This window comes from Equus przewalskii, chromosome 18 (genome assembly GCF_037783145.1).
Source record: "Equus przewalskii isolate Varuska chromosome 18, EquPr2, whole genome shotgun sequence".
Lineage (NCBI taxonomy): Eukaryota > Metazoa > Chordata > Mammalia > Perissodactyla > Equidae > Equus > Equus przewalskii.
In genome coordinates, this window is record NC_091848.1 from 34,667,171 (window position 1) to 34,684,386 (window position 17,216).

The 17,216-nt window shown below is 36.6% G+C and overlaps 1 protein-coding gene across 8 annotated transcripts in view; it reads right to left on the bottom strand.

The window, feature by feature from the left end:
- Nucleotides 1–17,216, bottom strand: part of PAK2 (p21 (RAC1) activated kinase 2) — a 78,926-nt gene that overhangs the window by 24,319 nt on the left and 37,391 nt on the right. For all 8 annotated transcript variants that reach the window (XM_008533782.2, XM_070583467.1, XM_070583468.1 and 5 more), the window contains 5 exons: nucleotides 4,612–4,712; nucleotides 4,104–4,251; nucleotides 2,539–2,570; nucleotides 1,460–1,567; nucleotides 461–593 (listed from right to left, as the gene is read on the bottom strand). In XM_008533782.2, coding sequence (XP_008532004.1) covers nucleotides 461–593; nucleotides 1,460–1,567; nucleotides 2,539–2,570; nucleotides 4,104–4,251; nucleotides 4,612–4,712 — 522 coding nt within the window. The remainder of the gene's footprint in view (nucleotides 1–460; nucleotides 594–1,459; nucleotides 1,568–2,538; nucleotides 2,571–4,103; nucleotides 4,252–4,611; nucleotides 4,713–17,216) is intronic.

Below are 17,216 nucleotides of genomic sequence, written 5' to 3' on the forward strand. Positions count from 1 at the left end.
TTGATCCAGGCCAGTGAGAGTTGATGGATGAAAGGGGAGAAGAGGAAAAAAATACATTTTATGCCTACACATACATCTACACAGGAAGGCCATTTCGTTTAGTTATTTAGGGACATTTGGTATTCTCACACTGAGAGGCTACAGTTATACATAAACATATACAAACTTCCTTTGATAAAGTCTCCAACTATGACCCTGAGATTTGGCCCTTCAGGAAAAAGTACTGCTCCCAAAGGTACTGACTATTGCAAAGACACTGCTCACTAGTCAACACATAATAATATGCAAAGAAGAATATTGGCTTCACTAGATTTTAATTGAAGCTATTGCTCCTAGAAGAAAATAGTTTATTCTTTATGTGTTAAGCCAAAATATAAGGTATAAATTAAAATCCATCTGGGCCAAATGTTTCAAGAGCTGTTAACAATTTAAGAATAATATAAAAATGTAGCTAACATACTTAATTTCTCCATAATCTCTTCATCTGTCATTTTGGTCTTCTTTTTCTGTTTGTCAGAAGACTTAGGACCACCATCAACACTAGATTCACCAACTGGTGCAGGAATAGGGTCTATTACAGACCGTGTATAAATCTGCAGAGAGACAGTTAATTACTAAGATTTGAGGAAAAATATTTTTACGTATTCTTACTGGCACACTATGCAGTTTTTTGATTTTTAAAAAGAAGTACAAATTTAAAAATCATGCTTTTACAACAAAAGGGAAATAGAGAGCAAAATAATAGAAACCTTGATGCTGAAATAACTATTAATTCCCACAAAAATTTTTACACAAATACGATATCTACCATTTCATTTTGAACAGCCAGTTCTGGGAGATAAAGAAAGTAGAGACCTCTGTCATTCGATCAGGATCCTCAGAGTGTCACCTGCCAGTTGTGCCACCACTCCATCACACACACTGCAGAGCCTCCCCCACGCTCTACCTGTGTTAATACAGGCAGCAGGACAGGACTCTTTCTGTCTCTACCTGAGGTCACTGTTAAAATCCTCCCATGTTGGGTTAGGAATTTCACTCTCAGCAGCCTCCTGAATGACAGCAAGGCGTTGAGGGAAATGTAAAATGGGAGATAAAATACATAATTTGGGTAAAAAGGAAGGTCCAAGTTTTAGACATAGTAGTTATAGTTTTCTGCATTGAGATAACAGAAAAAGCCAGAGAAATAGATGAATTCTTGGGAAGAGAGGGTGTAACACAGAAGAAAAAACAATGAGATAAGTATTTTAACTTTTAAAGAAGCCACTTGATTTTAATTTTTCAAACACTAGGTTTTTTTGACGAGTAATCTTTAGGTAAAGGTCTCCTATTCAAATTTCCCGATACTAAAATATCTTAAGTCTGAGGCCTTTTTGAAATTAATCATTGGAAGTCAAATACAGATTGCTGTTTTTTAATAAAAAACACACAGGCACAGACACACACAGCCCAGTTCACGTACTGATTTTGTATGATCCGGTCGTGGGGCAATAACAGGGGGAGCAGCCTCTTCATCATCATCGTCCTCCTCTGTTACTACTGCTGGTGTCTCTGATCCCTTGGTATTCAGCTGCATTTATTACAGGAGCAAAGTAAAGAAGACAAGTCAAATATAGTAACACACTAAAATACGACACTCTCTTTTTTAACATACCTGAAAAAAATGTATTTCTTTAATACTTCATTTCAAGATGATAAAATCTCACTCCTAATCTAATCATTTAAAAAGTAACGGCAATTTTGTAAGTTATAAAAAGTAAGCTTATGAAATAAATGTATATGGTAAATACCAAGTATTTTTAAGAGAGAATTTATACCCTTTCTATAGAGAATTTTATACCCTTTAAACAAGCCCTAAAAGTAAACAATCACTTTATTTGTTAAGACCAAAAACAAAGATCCCGTAGGCTTTGTATAAGTCAGAGTCATTTTCAGTCATTTAAAACAGTCAGATTCACCAGAAAAAATGGTGGCTAACGAAACAAAAGAGGAAGGCAGTAACCTTTAGACAGAGCTTATGATATGCCAGGTGTGTGCTGGGGAGGTGCACTCTACATAGCGCGTTTAATCTTCATATAACTCCAGGGGATTATTTCCTCCCAACTGAGGAAACGAAAATAAAACAGTGACTGTCTGCAGGAGGTGACTGTGCTCACACAATAACTTAAAGTTTCAGACAACTCTGAAGACTCTGACAGGCTTCTCTTGTTCAGTATGTTCCCATATTCTATATTCAATAAAACAGCGCCAGGGGAAAATGCTAGCAAGTTCTTTGTATTCATGCTTGTATATGGCAACATTATCAAAAGTAGCTAAACTGCTCTAAAGCTCATAAGTTTTGGTTACTTTAAGTAATGTATCAAGGAAATTCTATTTGCTTAATATGGCTTCCTCAACTAATCAGATGGCCAGCTAAGAACGTACAATAAGTAGTTATTTATTTATGATGGCTGTAATTTATTTTAGAAAGCAAAATAAAAACAGGTTTGTTTTGGGTAACAAATTACAACAAGAGCTACAAGAAATAACATATTAACTTACTGCTGGTGTTCCAGAAGGGAAGCCATCCTTCTCTGAATATGAGACAAAAAATAACGCCAAGTTAACAATTCAAAAAATAAAACTTCTATATAATAAAAGGAAGAAAATAGAAAGCAGAGCAAAAAAATGTTTATAAATTGATTTCATTTTAAGCTAAATTAAGTCTTGAGGAAAATGACAACATCAGTATTCAAACTGGAATTCATACAACATTGAGCTAACAAATCTCAAATCTTAATGCAACTTTAAATTTACTACAAGTCACTGAATTGTATACCTCAAAAGGGTGAATTTTACAGCATGTAAATTATACCTTAATAAAGTTATTAAAATTTATTTGCAACTATACCTGTCAATCTGGGTTTATTAAAACAAAACAGAAGTTTATTTGTAACAATATTTTCTCCTGAAAAATCCCTGAAGGCAAAACAGTTTATGAAGACTCAACGTCAAAACGCTCACTCCGGAGTTCAGAAGAGCAAGTTTTGTTTTGTTTTATCTTTTAAGATGCCAAGAGACTTATTATATATATATGTAAAATGAAAAGAACATTCTGGTCGAACACGGATTTAAAAAAAGAGATGACTGACTGACAAAGATTTGCTAGTTGACACGAAAGTTCTAGGGGCAAGGCTGACCTTTTGCTAAGGATGGACTAGGCTAAGCAAAAAGTTCACATCTGCCAAGTTGTCTCTATCCATTCCTTGAGCACAACCCTTATTTCTGCAAGGATGCAATCAAATTAAGTACAATTAATTAAAACAACATGTATGATTTTAGCACAATCATATTGTTTTTAAAAACTACGTGTATGACTTTAGGGAACAGAGAAACATATTAATGACACCCTGAGGATGTAATCAGCAAAGTCTACACTGGGGGAAAGGGGACAAATGATCCTGTTTCTTTAACAAATAAACTGCAAGACAAAGAGAGCATGAAAGAGGGGAAGCCTAAATATCAAAAGGCATTGGACAGAGAGAGCAATTAACTGTAATGTATGGACTTTATTCCAATCCTCACTTGAATAAACTATTTTTTAAAAATACATTATTCTCCAATTCTTACCTGACGATATCCCAATTCTGAGGTAAAAATTCTTTTAGTTCTGTTTGCTTTATGTTTATATATTTGATGTTTCAATTTTTGAGTGGACTTAAACATTTTTTACTTCAAAGTCTGTGCATTTATATAGTGAAACAACCCTCCTCCTGTCCCACTAACAATAAATATGTTTCTAGTATGAACATGTCTATAAATCAGCACCTTTCTTTCCCTTCTATTGCTGGAAGTCACTCAAAAGCAGTGAAAAGAAAAGACAATATAAACCAAAGGCCAAAACATTCACTTTTGGCAAAACTAAGAGGTTAATATAATCTGGAGACTCCAAATCACGCGCAAGAGCTGTCCCAATCAGTTGACAAAAGGCAGATCCATGCAGGGGAATAAGTAGATACAAGAACCATAGCTTAGCTTCTTATTTTTCCAGAAGCAACCTTTTTATCTAGAAGTATAACTCTGCAATCCCATTTGAATCAGCCCTTTAACGTTGTCTGATGTCTTACCAGGAGGAGTAAAGCTCAGGTATTTCTGTTTCACTGTGTTGGAGTCATAGAACTTTAAGACATCCAGCACAGCCTGAGGATTCTTCTTTTGCTCTAGTTTGGTGATATTGGAGGTCTGTAATAATCGAGCCCACTGTTCTGGCATGCCCTAATGAAAGGATATTCAGGAAATTAGTTGTTTTGAGTTGCTCTAACAAAGTCAATTTCTAGAGGTAAATGACAAAATACATAAAACAAATCAGTGTACACAATTGTAGGTTTGACTAAATTCGAAAAAGTCTAGTTTTGTAAAGGTCTATTTTTCTAAACATATTTTGCATACTTATAATTAACGGGCTTAGCTCCCTAGGAAAAAGATACCCCCAACCAGAAACACTTTTATAAGAATATAGAGAAAAGCACTTAGAATTCACAGTTAACATGTGGATAGAAAAGCTAACTTCGAACTTAATACTGAAAGGAAAGGTTTAAGCGCTGACATAAGTAAGCCCCAATTCGGCAAACTTACTGTGAATTCTCCAGTAACAGCATCAAAGCCAACATGGATAGTGTGCTCAAAATCAGATGGAGGAGAAATTTCTGGCCGTTCCTTCTCTTTCTTCTTACTTCCTAGAGGGCATTAAAAAAAAAAAATCAGCCTATTTAAACAAGATTAATAAAAATACTCATAATTGTACGTTTGTATTTTTCCTAAAACAGATTAGGAACAAAGTTATTCTAGAAAAGAGATTTCCCCTAAAAACACTGGCTGATAGGAAACTGATACAGGAAGCACAGTGAGCTATCCTGTCATCAAGCAGGGGCGGAGACAAGCAGTGTCCTGATTAAAGAGGCGCACAGACTGAACCAGCTCCAGGCCTGAATAAAAGGACACAGCAGGACAGACAGCCCTTACAAGATGCTGGTTCTCTCATAAATAGAGGCCTACATCGCAGACACCAAGCAATTTGGAAAATAAAGCCTATCCAATCCTATTTCTATTTGGCCATGTTCATCCAGAAAGAACAATGTCCATTACTATGACCATGTAAATAATATGCACTGTACAGAAAAGTAGTACAAAGACCGCGTCACCTTCTTGTGCAACGCTAACCCTTCTTTCTACTGAAGTTAATAAGTGCTACATTTTAAAGTTTCCCAGTTTTTTTGTGGCTCCACCAATTACTTTTGCAACATTTCTGCCACACACCTATCAATAACATCCTCTGTAAATTCAAACACATTGGTTCCTTTTTTGCCCCTGGCCTCCTTGCTCTCAGATCCTCCTGCTCTCACCTGCAGTAGTTTATGTCCAGGCTGTGGAATGGCTACCATCCTAGAACCTTTCTTTCTTCACTTTTACCCTGTGCAGGAATCTATTTTTTGGATCCTATGTTTTCTTCTTCTTGGTTTACCCCTTGAAAATTCTTGACCATATATATATTTTGGTTGAAAAAGCTTTTTTCCCCCCCTTCAGAATTTCTTCTAATCTCCAGTGTTGCTATTTAGGAGGCCAATGCCATTTTGAACCACTGTTGAAAATCAACTGTCCATACATGCATGGGTCTATTTCCAGACACTCAACTTCGTTGCAATCATCTCTGATTTTTATGCCAATACCCGACTGCCTTGATTACTGTAATTGTAGAATAGGCATTGAAACTACAAAGTATAAGCCTTGTAACTTTTTTTCCCCCAAAACTCTTTGGCTAGTCTAGGTCCTTTGCACTTCCACGTGAATTTTAGAATAAGCTTGGTAACTTTTACAAAAAGCCTGCCGGGCTTTTGACTGGGATTGCATTGAATCCTCAGACCACTTTGGGGAGAACTGATTTCTGACCAATACTGAGTCTTTTAATGCATGAAAACAGTGAATTTCTTTGTTTATTTAGTCCTTTGTTTTCTCTCAGCAATGTCTTATAGTTATCAGTGTACAGATCTGTCACTGCTTTTGACAGATTTCTGCCTCAGTATCTCAAAATTTCTATTGCTATTGCAAATGGTACAGCTTTTAACGGCTACTTTCAATTACTAATTGATGGCATATAGTAACACAGTTGATTCTTGAATATCAATCTCACATCCTGAAATCTTACTGTAGCTACTTTTTAGTTCCAGTACCATTTTTGTAGCTATCATAGAATTTCCCTTAAAAATCTGGTTATGTTGTTGGTGAATTAAGACAGGTTTACTTCTTCTTTCTCACTCTGGATTCCTTTTACTTCTTTTTTTTGCCTTACTGCACTGACTATAACCTCTAGCACACTGTTGAATAAAAGTGGTGAGAAGGGAAATCTTTGCATTCTTCCTGATCTTAGCGGGAAAACAGCCATTTTTTTCACCATTAACTTTGATGCCAGCAGTAGGTTTTTCAAAGATGCCCTATATCAGGTCAAGGGCATTTTCTTCTATTGCAAGTATGCTTAACGATTTTATCAGAAATGGATATTGGATTTTGTCAAATGCTTTTTCTACATCCATTGAGGCGAACATGTGGTTTACCTTTTTCATTTTGTTAATAGAGTGCACTACACTGATTTTCAAATGTTACAGCAACCTTGCCCTCCTGAAATGAAATTCACTTGGTCATGATGCATTACTCTTATTAGACACTGTTGTATTCTAATGTTAAATTCTTCCTAAGATTTTGCATCTATGTTCATGAGCAATTTGGATATGCAGCATTCTTTTCTTGTAAAGACTTTAGTTGGGGTATCATAAAATGAGTTCGGAAGTATTCTTTCCTGTTCAGTTTTCTGAAAGTTTGTGTAGAACTGGTGATATTTCTTTCTTAAATGTTTGGTGGAATTCACCAGTGGTGCTATCTGGGTCTGATACTTTCTCTGTGGAAAGGCTAGTAACTACAAACTAAATTTTCCTAAGAGATACAGGGTTTTCAGGTTACCTATTTCTTCTCAAATGAGCTTTGAAAATTTGTGTCTTTTGAGAAATTTTTCCCCTTTATCTAACATGTTAAATTTGTGTATATTTGTTCATAATATTACTTTATCATTTTTTTAAGGAAGATTAGCCCTGAATTAACATCTGCTACCAATCCTCCTTTTTGCTGAGGAAAACTGGCCCTGAGCTAACATCCGTGCCCATCTTCCCCTACTTTATATGTGCGACGCCTGCCACAGCATGGCTTGCCACGCAGTGCCATGTCTGCACCCGAGATCCAAACGGGTGAACCCCAGGCCACCAAAGCAGAACGCGCGCACTTAACCGCTGTGCCACCGGGCCAGCTCCTTACTTTATCTTTTTAATATTTGTAAAATCTGTTAAGGATGGCACCTCTCTCATTCTCAATATTGGTAATTTGTGTCTTCTTTCTTTTATCCCCTCATCAGTCTGGCTAGAGGTTTATCCATTTCACTGATATTCTCAATGAATCAGCTTTTGGTTTCACTGATTTTTCTGTATTTTTCTTGTATTTCGTTAATCTCCACTTTGATTTTTATTATTTCTTTTATTCTACTGACTTTGGATCTCACCTGCTCTTCCCTTCTAGTTTATTAAGATGGCTTTGCTGAAGTCATTGATCTGAAATAATTTTTTTCTTTTCCAACACAGGTGTTTAATACTATAAATTTTCCTTTATGTATTGCTCTAGGAGCCTCATACAGATACTGACATTTTCAATTTTCATTTTCATTCATTTCATATACTTTACTTTCTAAATATTCTTTTGATTTCTTCATTTATTTGGAAGTGTTTTATTTACTTTCCAAATATTTCCGGAGATCTTTCCATTATTGATTTCTAATTTAGTTACACTGTAATCACAGAATATACTTTGTGTGATTTGAATCCTTCTAAATTTATTGAGACTTTTAAAAATGATCTTAGAATATGATTTATCTCAGTAAATGTTTCATTGTTTACTTAAAAAGAATGTGTATTCTGCTGTGTGGAATGTTCCACAAATGCTAGTCCATCCAGGTGGTTGTGGTTTTAGCAGTTTTCTGTCCATTTGTTCTACCAATTATTGAGAGAAGTGTACTAGAATCTCCAACTATAACTGAGTGTCTATTTCTCCTTGAAATTCTGTTTTTGCGTCATGTATTTTGAATACCTATTATTAAGTGTGTACGTGTTTAGTTCTATTATCTTGATGAATTAACCCACTACCATTATGAAATAACCTATACCTTATCCTTATCCCTTAAATATTTACAGCGGTATTTTTCACCCTAAAATATACCTTGTCTGATATAAACAGAGCTAGTGCAGGTTTCTTTTCACTATTAGCATACTTTTTTTAATCCTTTTATTTTAACCTATCCTTTATATTTTTTAAGTGGATTTCTTGTAGGTAGCACATAGTTAAGTCTGCTTTAGCAATTTTATAATCTCTGCCTTTTAATTGGGGTATCTAGATCAGTTAGATTTAATGTGACAGCTGATATAGTTGGGTTTAAACCCACTATCCTATTATTTGTTTTCTAATGGTCTCTATCTAGTCCGTTTCCATTTTCCTCTTTTTCTTCTTTTGGATTAACTATTTTTTAAATAATTCCCTTTTATCTCCTTTGTTGGTATTTTAGCCATAACTCTTTACATACCATAAAGTTCACCTGTTTAAATTGTACAATTCGCTGGATTTTAGTATCTTTATAGAGTTGCAACCATCACACAATCTAACTTTAAAACATTTTCATCACCCCTAAAAGAAACCTGTACCCATTAGCAATCACTCCCCATTGCTCCTTCTCCCTGTCCCCAAACTCTAGGCATACATACTTATGCCTCTACATACTTACCTATTCTGGCCATTTCGTATAAATGAAATCATATAACGTGGTCTTTTGTAAATGGCTCTTTTCACTTAGTTTAGTTTTGAAGTTGATCCACATGATAGCATATATCAGTGCTTCATTTCTTTAAAACTCAATTTCTTATCTTTTAAAGAGATTTAGATTTTTAAAAATTTACCATTTCCAGTGATTTTCATTCCTTTATGCAGATCCACATTTCCCTCTGACATCATTTTCCTTCTGCCTAAGGATTTGGTTTAACATTTCCTATAGTGCAGCTCTGCTGGTGATAAATTCTTTCATCTTTCACACATTTTAAAAAGTCTGTTTCCCCTTCATTTCTGAAAGATATTTTCACAGGATAGAGAATTCCAAATTGACCGATTTTTTTCTTCCAGTACTTTAAAGATGTTCTTCCTTGTCTTCTGGTTTGCATTATTGCTTACATAAAGTCTGTTGTCATTTTTTGTTCCTCTACATGTAATGTGTCTTTTCCTTCTGACAGCTTTTTACTTTTTGCCTCACAACAACAAGCACTGTTTTTTCTTAGTAGATTTTATTTTTTATAGCAATTTCAGGTTCACAGAAAATTGAGCCAAAGGTCTGGAAGCTTTTAAGATTTTCTCTTCATCATTGGTTTTAAACAATTTGATTGTGTGCCTTGGTGTAGTTTTCATCATGTTTCCTGCGCTCAGAATTCACTCAATTTCTTGACTTTATGGGTTTACAGTTTCCATTAAATTTGGAAAATTTTCAGCCATTTTTTAAAAAGTAATTTTTTAATGCTTCCTCTTCCCCTTCTTTGGAGGCCTCCATTACACTTACATTAGTCTGCCTGAAGTTGTCCCCACAGCTGTTCACTTTTGTTTCAGGCTTTTTTCTCCAAGTTTCATTTCTGATGATTTCTATTCACATAGTCATTTAAGTGTTTTAAAGTTCTTGCCTACCTGTGCCATTTCTGGATTGATTGCAATTGACAGATTTTACTCATTATGCCTGGAAAACACTGATTGGATGCTAGACTGAAATTTTTTCCTTGTTAGGTGCTAGGTATTTTTTTTTTTTTATCGAGTTCATAATGGTTTACATCAAGGTGAGATTTCAGTTGTACATTATTTCTTGACTGTCACCACATAAGTGCTCCCTTCACCCCCATGGCCCGCCCCTCTTCCCCTGGTAACCACTGAACTGTTTTCTTTGTCCATGTACTTGTTTATATTTCACATATGAGTGAAATCATCTGGTGTTTGCCTTTCTCAGATTGGCTTATTTCGCTTAGCATAATTCTCTCCAGGTCCTTCCATGTTATTTTGGTGCTAGGTATTTTTATACTCCTATAAATATTGTGAGCTTTGTTCTGGGACCTAGAAAGCTGATTCTTAGCTGTTTACTCATATAAGAGAAAAACGAATTTAGAAATACTTGATCCTCTCAGGTATTATTTTTTAAGTTTTCTTAGGATCGGAGCACATCTAATCTAGGGCTAATTCTGCCCCAAGGCAAGAACTCTTTCCAATGTTTTGTACTCTGAAGCGTAGAAACAGGATATATTCCATGTCCTGCGTGAGCTTTGAGGACTGTTCCCTCTAATCATTTCCAGTGGTTCTTTCTCCAGCTTTGGAGAGTTTCCTCACATGCATGTGCTACTAAGGACTTGAGGGAGAATTGCAGATCTTTCTTTCCCTGTTCAGCTCTTTATTCTCTGGTATCTGTATTATAAACCAGCTGCTTTGGTATCCCCCAATTCCCAGCTGTATTTCTCAACTCTAGGAGACTACCTAATTGCCCCTTCCTGTGCTGCAGCCTGGAAACTCTCTCCAGGAATTAAGCTGGAACAATTGTAGGACTCCTCAATTGTTTCCCATCTCTTAGGGAATCACTTTCCTTTATTGCCTGATGTACAATGTCTTGAAAACCACTGTTTTGTATATTCTTTCCCAGCGTTCTGGTTCTTTCAGTTGGAGGGGTAAATCTGGTCCCTGTTACTCCATCTTGACTGGGAGTATAACAGGTTTTGCTGTCCTATCTGTGGTATTATGATATCTCAGGATGATGTGATTTGATGTGGTCTTCATTCATTCATTGTGCTGAGTACTCAGTGGGCCCCCTTCCATCTGGAAATCATATTCTACACATCTAGAATTTTTTTTCTATTATTTCTTTGATTAGTTCCTTCTCTCTGTTTTCTTTGTTCATTATTAGTTAGATCAGTCCATCTTGGTCTGATCTTAAACCTGTTATCTCTTCTCTCATATTTTCCATCTTTGTATTTTTTTTTCCTCCCCAAAGCCCCAGTACATCCTACTGTTGTATACCCTAGTTGCAAGTCCTTCTATTCTTCTATGTGGGATGCTGCCACAGCATGGCCTGATGAGTGGTGTGTAGGTCCACACCCAGGGTCTGAACCAGCAAACCCTGGGCTGCTGAAGCAGAGTGCATGAACTCAAGCACTGCACACCACTGGGCCAGCCCTATCTTTGTATTTTTGTTTAACAATCTGGGAGAATTTTCTTGACTAACTTCTAGTCTTCTGCCTACTGATATCTTTTGTTTCTTTTGATAATCTTAAATGTTTACCTTGCAAGAATTATTTCTCATTGTTCTCTGATTGTTCTTTCTCTAAGAACACTTTTCTTGTTTCATGGATGCAATTTATCTTCTCTCTTTGAAGATTATATAGTTTATGTGTGTTTATAGGTTAGTTTATTTCTCCCTACACTGTCTGTTTCTTCTACATTCTTTTTTATGCCCTGTTGTTTTGGATTTTCTTATGTTACAGGTTTTTCTCAAATGTCTGGTGATCCTTTGCTGTCTACTCACGTAGAAAAGTATTAAGAAGTTAACTGGGAGATAAGTTGGCCTTTGCACTAAAGATGGGGGAAGGATATGGGGTATCTAAAGTATTTTTTTCCGGGGCATTTTGCTTATCCAGAGAAAAATCTTCCAATGTCTTGCCTAAGGGCTTTGAGTCAAGAAGAGTTCTGAAAGCAGGGCAGAGGAAAGGAGTTTAGTATGTTAACTTTCATTGATCCTGCCTTTTTTATTCTGGTGGTACACCTTTTCCTGGCTCCTCTGACAAGAATAATAATGGGCCTCTCAGGTTTAATTTCTCCTCAAATAAATGTAAACATCAGTTTGTTCTTTTGTTCTCTCAGAGGACGGGAGTTATATCTACCTGGCTGTATGTGGTAAAAATGGGCTCCTAAGGGGCCTTAGAAACTTCCTATATAGATTTTCAACTAATTTTCCCTTTTCAGCCTGTGTATTACACTCCCCTCGCCCACCATACACAAACACACACACAAAAACACATTGTGTGATTCTCAATCCTGAGCCTTGGAGATTTTGACAGGGAAACTGGTTCACTTCTCACAGACATTCCTCTCTGCAAATGCTTAGGACATGTCTTCCTCCATTCTGCTTAGTCAGCTGCACTTCAATCTTCCAAATATGTACTGAAATCTCTTGTATACTACTACTGTCTCCTCTCCCATTCTCTTTGTCCTTGTGATACACATATAAAAAAATTCTTTTTTTTTTTTTTTTTACTGTCATTTTAGTTAGGGTTGGGGAGGGAGAGTAAATAGAGACATGTGGTCAACCTGCCATGGTTAACCAGAAGATTCTCCCAATATAAAATAGCTAAAAGTTTTGTTCGTTGATAGGTCTGCACATAAAAAGTTGGAACATTACTGTACATTATTCTTTGTTTACAAAGATGCTATTGACCTAGCATTAGTAGGAAATATACTGTTTTTTTGACTAGTGATGATATATTTGTGCTCAAATGTCCATCTCCTCTCTAGGTCTCCTAGGCACATATAATATTTGTTTACAAGAGATCTGACTATAGTAGAGGGCAGGGCATTTTGGTTGTGGAAAGGAGCAGAGAGAAATGCAACTGTTAAGCCTAGTATAAAATTTCCTTTCTTTGCTGCAATGCACAATTACATCTATCATAGACAACCTCTCATTTTCCGTTAGATTCTGAGTAATCTGAGGTGATTCTCTCTCCTCTTCACATCCCTTGATTCTAACTCAGTATCCTGCATATAGGAGGAAATATTTATTAACCAACTATAAACGAATAATTTACTTTTTACATGGCTCTGACAGAAAAACATACAATTTCATGTACTATAAAAGTACTTGTTCCGGATTCTTTCTAAAAAAAATCTGCTCAGCATCCCACTTCTGATATGCATATGGTAAGAAAGATGTTCTTCTCTTATATGACCCTGATTACAGATGACTGGTCCAAGGCAGGCATCTAATTCAAGCTAGGTCAGCCACAGCTCCCCACACACTCCCAGCCAATTAGATTGGTTCAGGGTTGAACACCTAAACTAAGCCAGACTTGGCACCCTGAGAATCAGTCTCTCACCAGTGAATGAAGTTTTGAGAAATAAAGCCCAGGAACTGTTGAGGGCTATACTACCTAACACATAGAGAAAAACCAGTCTGAAAGAAATACAGAAAGGGGAAAGCCAAGACATATAGCAAGAGAATTCCTGGTTCCTATCATGTCTAAGGCTCAGCCATATTTTTAAACTTGGGAATGTTAAGAGTTTAGAGACATATTAAAGAAAGTTTCATGTATGTTAGGACTATAGAATAAAAAGTTAAAGAAGTGAAAACAATTAAGCAGAAGTTGAGACACATTTCCATACATTAGTCTACTTAAAAGAAAATGACACAATATCCTAAAAATCTGTTTAATCCCATTTGTTTTTACATAACACATATACATACACACAGATACCCCCTGTATTTTAGTAGTCCTTGTAGGAGGGAAAAGGGATATTAAAATTTTATCTAAAACAAAAAGATACTGAAGCACGTCTCCAATCAAACAACGAACATGCTGGAAGGATGTTGCTACATAAACAGAATCACTGCTTTATAACCCTGGAAGCCAAGAACTCTGAGGACCAACAACAACAAAAAGCCCCACAATCATCTATCTACAGGATGTTCATCTGGCAACTGGATCACAATGGGAAGTAATGGACCAGGGAAAGAAATTTCTTTTAATAAAATGCACAACTTGTCAGTGCACTAGGGGGAAAAGATTCTTAGCAACCTTTTCCAACCTCATCTGACAACAAAATAATCCGGTAGGTAGCAACCTTTGGCCAAGAGGTTGGGCCCCTGAGTCATGTGTTGCACAAAAGGTCCTTAAAAGAGTCCTAAGTATGCCACTGTCACATTCTTTCAGGCCATTACTCTTTTGGCTAGATTTGAACTAGAGTCTAAGGCTAAAAAACCTCATCTCTTTAAAAAGAAGACTCTTCTATTTCTAGTCTAACAGAATCAGTGATTATCCCTTTGTTCCTTTGACCCACAACAGCTTCAAATTGGTGAAACTAAACTTGTCCCAACACACAGAAGCATATTCTCTAGGAAATAGGCAGAGGAATATAGGCTACTATTATTAATCTTAGAATTAGATTTTTAGACCAGAAGGGCTATTTACAGTTCTAAGTCTATCATCCTCGTAACCAACCAGAAGTGACGGTGCGTACAGGTTGACTAATTAGAAGTGAAAGTTTTTTCAGTTAATAAATACTACCCCACTCAACACTGGCTAACTGAACAGAGTTTTAAAAAATAAGCCAAGACTCATTGGCATTTTCATTATCAAAACTACTAGACTTGTTAAGCCATTTCTCACCTGGACTACTGCAAAATCCTGCTAACTAGTTTCCAACTTCAGTCTTAGACCTCCAACAAAACCTACTTTCTATACATCCACCAGTCTCTATTTAAGACAGAAATGTGACCAGGTCTTTCCCCTGTTTGAAATTCTGTAATGGTTCCCCAGGAAACAGGATAAAATCTGAGCTCTGCAGCATGGCATACAAGGCCCTTTATGACCTGCTCCCTGCTCACCTCTTCAGCCTCTTTTGCTGTCTGTAGTTTCCTACATACATCATGCTATTATTCTCTCTCCCTGTCTGCTTTCAAATCACAGTGGACTGCTCTCAGCTCCATGAATGTGCTGTGAGCCCTTGTGTGGCTGGGCCACTGAAACTCTTCTCTAGGCATGGAACGTACTCGTTAACTATCAAAATCCTCCTAACCATTTTCACTTACTCATCCTTTAGTCTTCAGCTCCAGTGTCACTTCTTTAGGAAGACTTCTCAGATAGGACAGACGTCTTACACTATCCCTATTATCACCTTTCATAGTTTATACTTATTTGCTGAGGTTTTTGATTAGTGCCGTGGGGGCAGGGACACCATCTGCTTTGCTTATCACTGTATCTCTGATGACTTACAGAGAACATATGATACATCTTAGCAGCGAAGTGTAAAAGATTTGTTCAGTCCAGTTGTCATAAAAGGTATAATTCCTAATTTTCTTAATTTTTCCAGTGACACTGATTAAAACCAATAATGAATAACTGAAGATACTCCATAGTCTTTCTTTTTTTTTTTTTTTTAAGATTTTATTTTTTCCTTTTTCTCCCCAAAGCCCCCCAGTACATAGTTGTATATTCTTCGTTGTGGGTCCTTCTAGTTGTGGCATGTGGGATGCTGCCTCAGCGTGGTTTGATGAGCAGTGCCATGTCTGCGCCCAGGATTCGAACCAACGAAACACTGGGCCGCCTGCAGCGGAGCGCGAGAACTTAACCACTCACCCACGGGGCCAGCCCCTTTAGTCTTTCTTTTTTTTAATGAAAATAATTAGCTGCCTGTCAGTAAGGACAGCAATGAGGGATGTAAATTTGAGTAGAATAAAATGAATATCTTGACATCAGGCCTTACATTAGAGATGGCAAAAATCTTGGGGTCATTATGATTTTTTTTAAAGAAAAATAAAATTTTTTCCCTTCTAGACTTCTGTTTCAAGATGACAGACTAAGCACATATTGTAACCCTCCCCTTCTACACCAAATCTATTTATCATGGAATAAAATCTATGAGGAATGCCCAAAGATGAAAAGTAATTAGGATAAAACTAAAGACAAACAGCAGCTCAGGATATGGGCAGGAGAATGCCACTGAAGAAATGCTGGGAGCCGTTAAACGGGTAGATTTCTGTGTTTCAAATAAGCATGAATGTGCATACACAGACAGGGTTCTCCCTCATTCCTAACCCTCAAAGCTTCAGGCCACAGTTGTGTCAGATTCCAGGAAGGAAGTTGTATCAGATTCCAAGAAGGAACAGAAAGTGTGGGAGGTTGGGTTGGAAAAGGAGGGAAGAGCCCCAGGGATAGGAGGAATGAAGGAGCACCCTACCCTCCAAACATCGCATCTCTCTAACTGAAAACCATACCATGCTCCTAAATCTTCCCTCAATAGGCTATACAAACACACTCTGCAGGTGCTCTACTCTCAACTACAAAGCTGAATGCAATGCTCTCCAACTTGCCCTACAAATTCAATGCAATTCTAATCAAAACACCTACAGGGTTTTTTTTTAGCACATGATAAGCAAATTCTAAAATTTACAGAGAAGAGCAAAGGGCCAAAAGATCCTGAAGAAGAACCGGGTAGCAGATTTGCTCTATCAGGTACTAAGAATTATAAGCTATAGCAATTAAGGCAGTACAGTATTAGTTCAGTGCAGACAAATAAGCCAATGCAATAACAGAGAGAACACAGAAACAGACCCTGGCATTCATGGAAACCTGACAAGTCATGGCCAGTACTGCAGGTCAGTGGGGAAACAAAAGTTTCAACGAATGGTCTGGGACACTGGTTTAAGAGAAAGTGAAAATGGTCTCTCTCTACAGATGTACAAAAACCAAATTCAGATAGCTTAAAGGCTTAAATTATAAAAGGCAAACGGTAGAACTTATAGAGAAACATAAGAAAGCATCTTTGACCTCTAGTTTGGCAAAGATTTCTTAAAACACAAAAAGCTCAAACCATAAAGGAAGGAATTCATCAATTCAACTACATCACAATTAGTTATCTTCTAGTCATCAAAAGATATCACTGAAATGGTGAAAAGGCATATCACAACCTGGAAAACTATATTTAACAACATATAACTGACAAAGGATTAGTATATAGACTATAAGAAATGCTTATTAATAAATAAGGAAAAACCAAACAACTCAAGAGAAAAATGGAGTAGAGAACAGCTACGTCACAGAAAACACAAATGAATGGCAAATTAACATATGAAAAGACACTCAATTTCCCGTGTCATCAGGGAAATGCAAATTAAAACCACAATGAGATACCATTCCACACCTGCCAAGTTGGCAAAAATTAAGGTCCTGTAATACAAGAATTGGCAAAGATGGTCACAATGGGAACACTCACGTTTTGTGGGTGAGATTGAATATTAAAAAAACTTTAGAAAGCAATCTGAGAAACCTAATCAATACAAACATGGGAATACCCTGCAACCCAGCGATTTT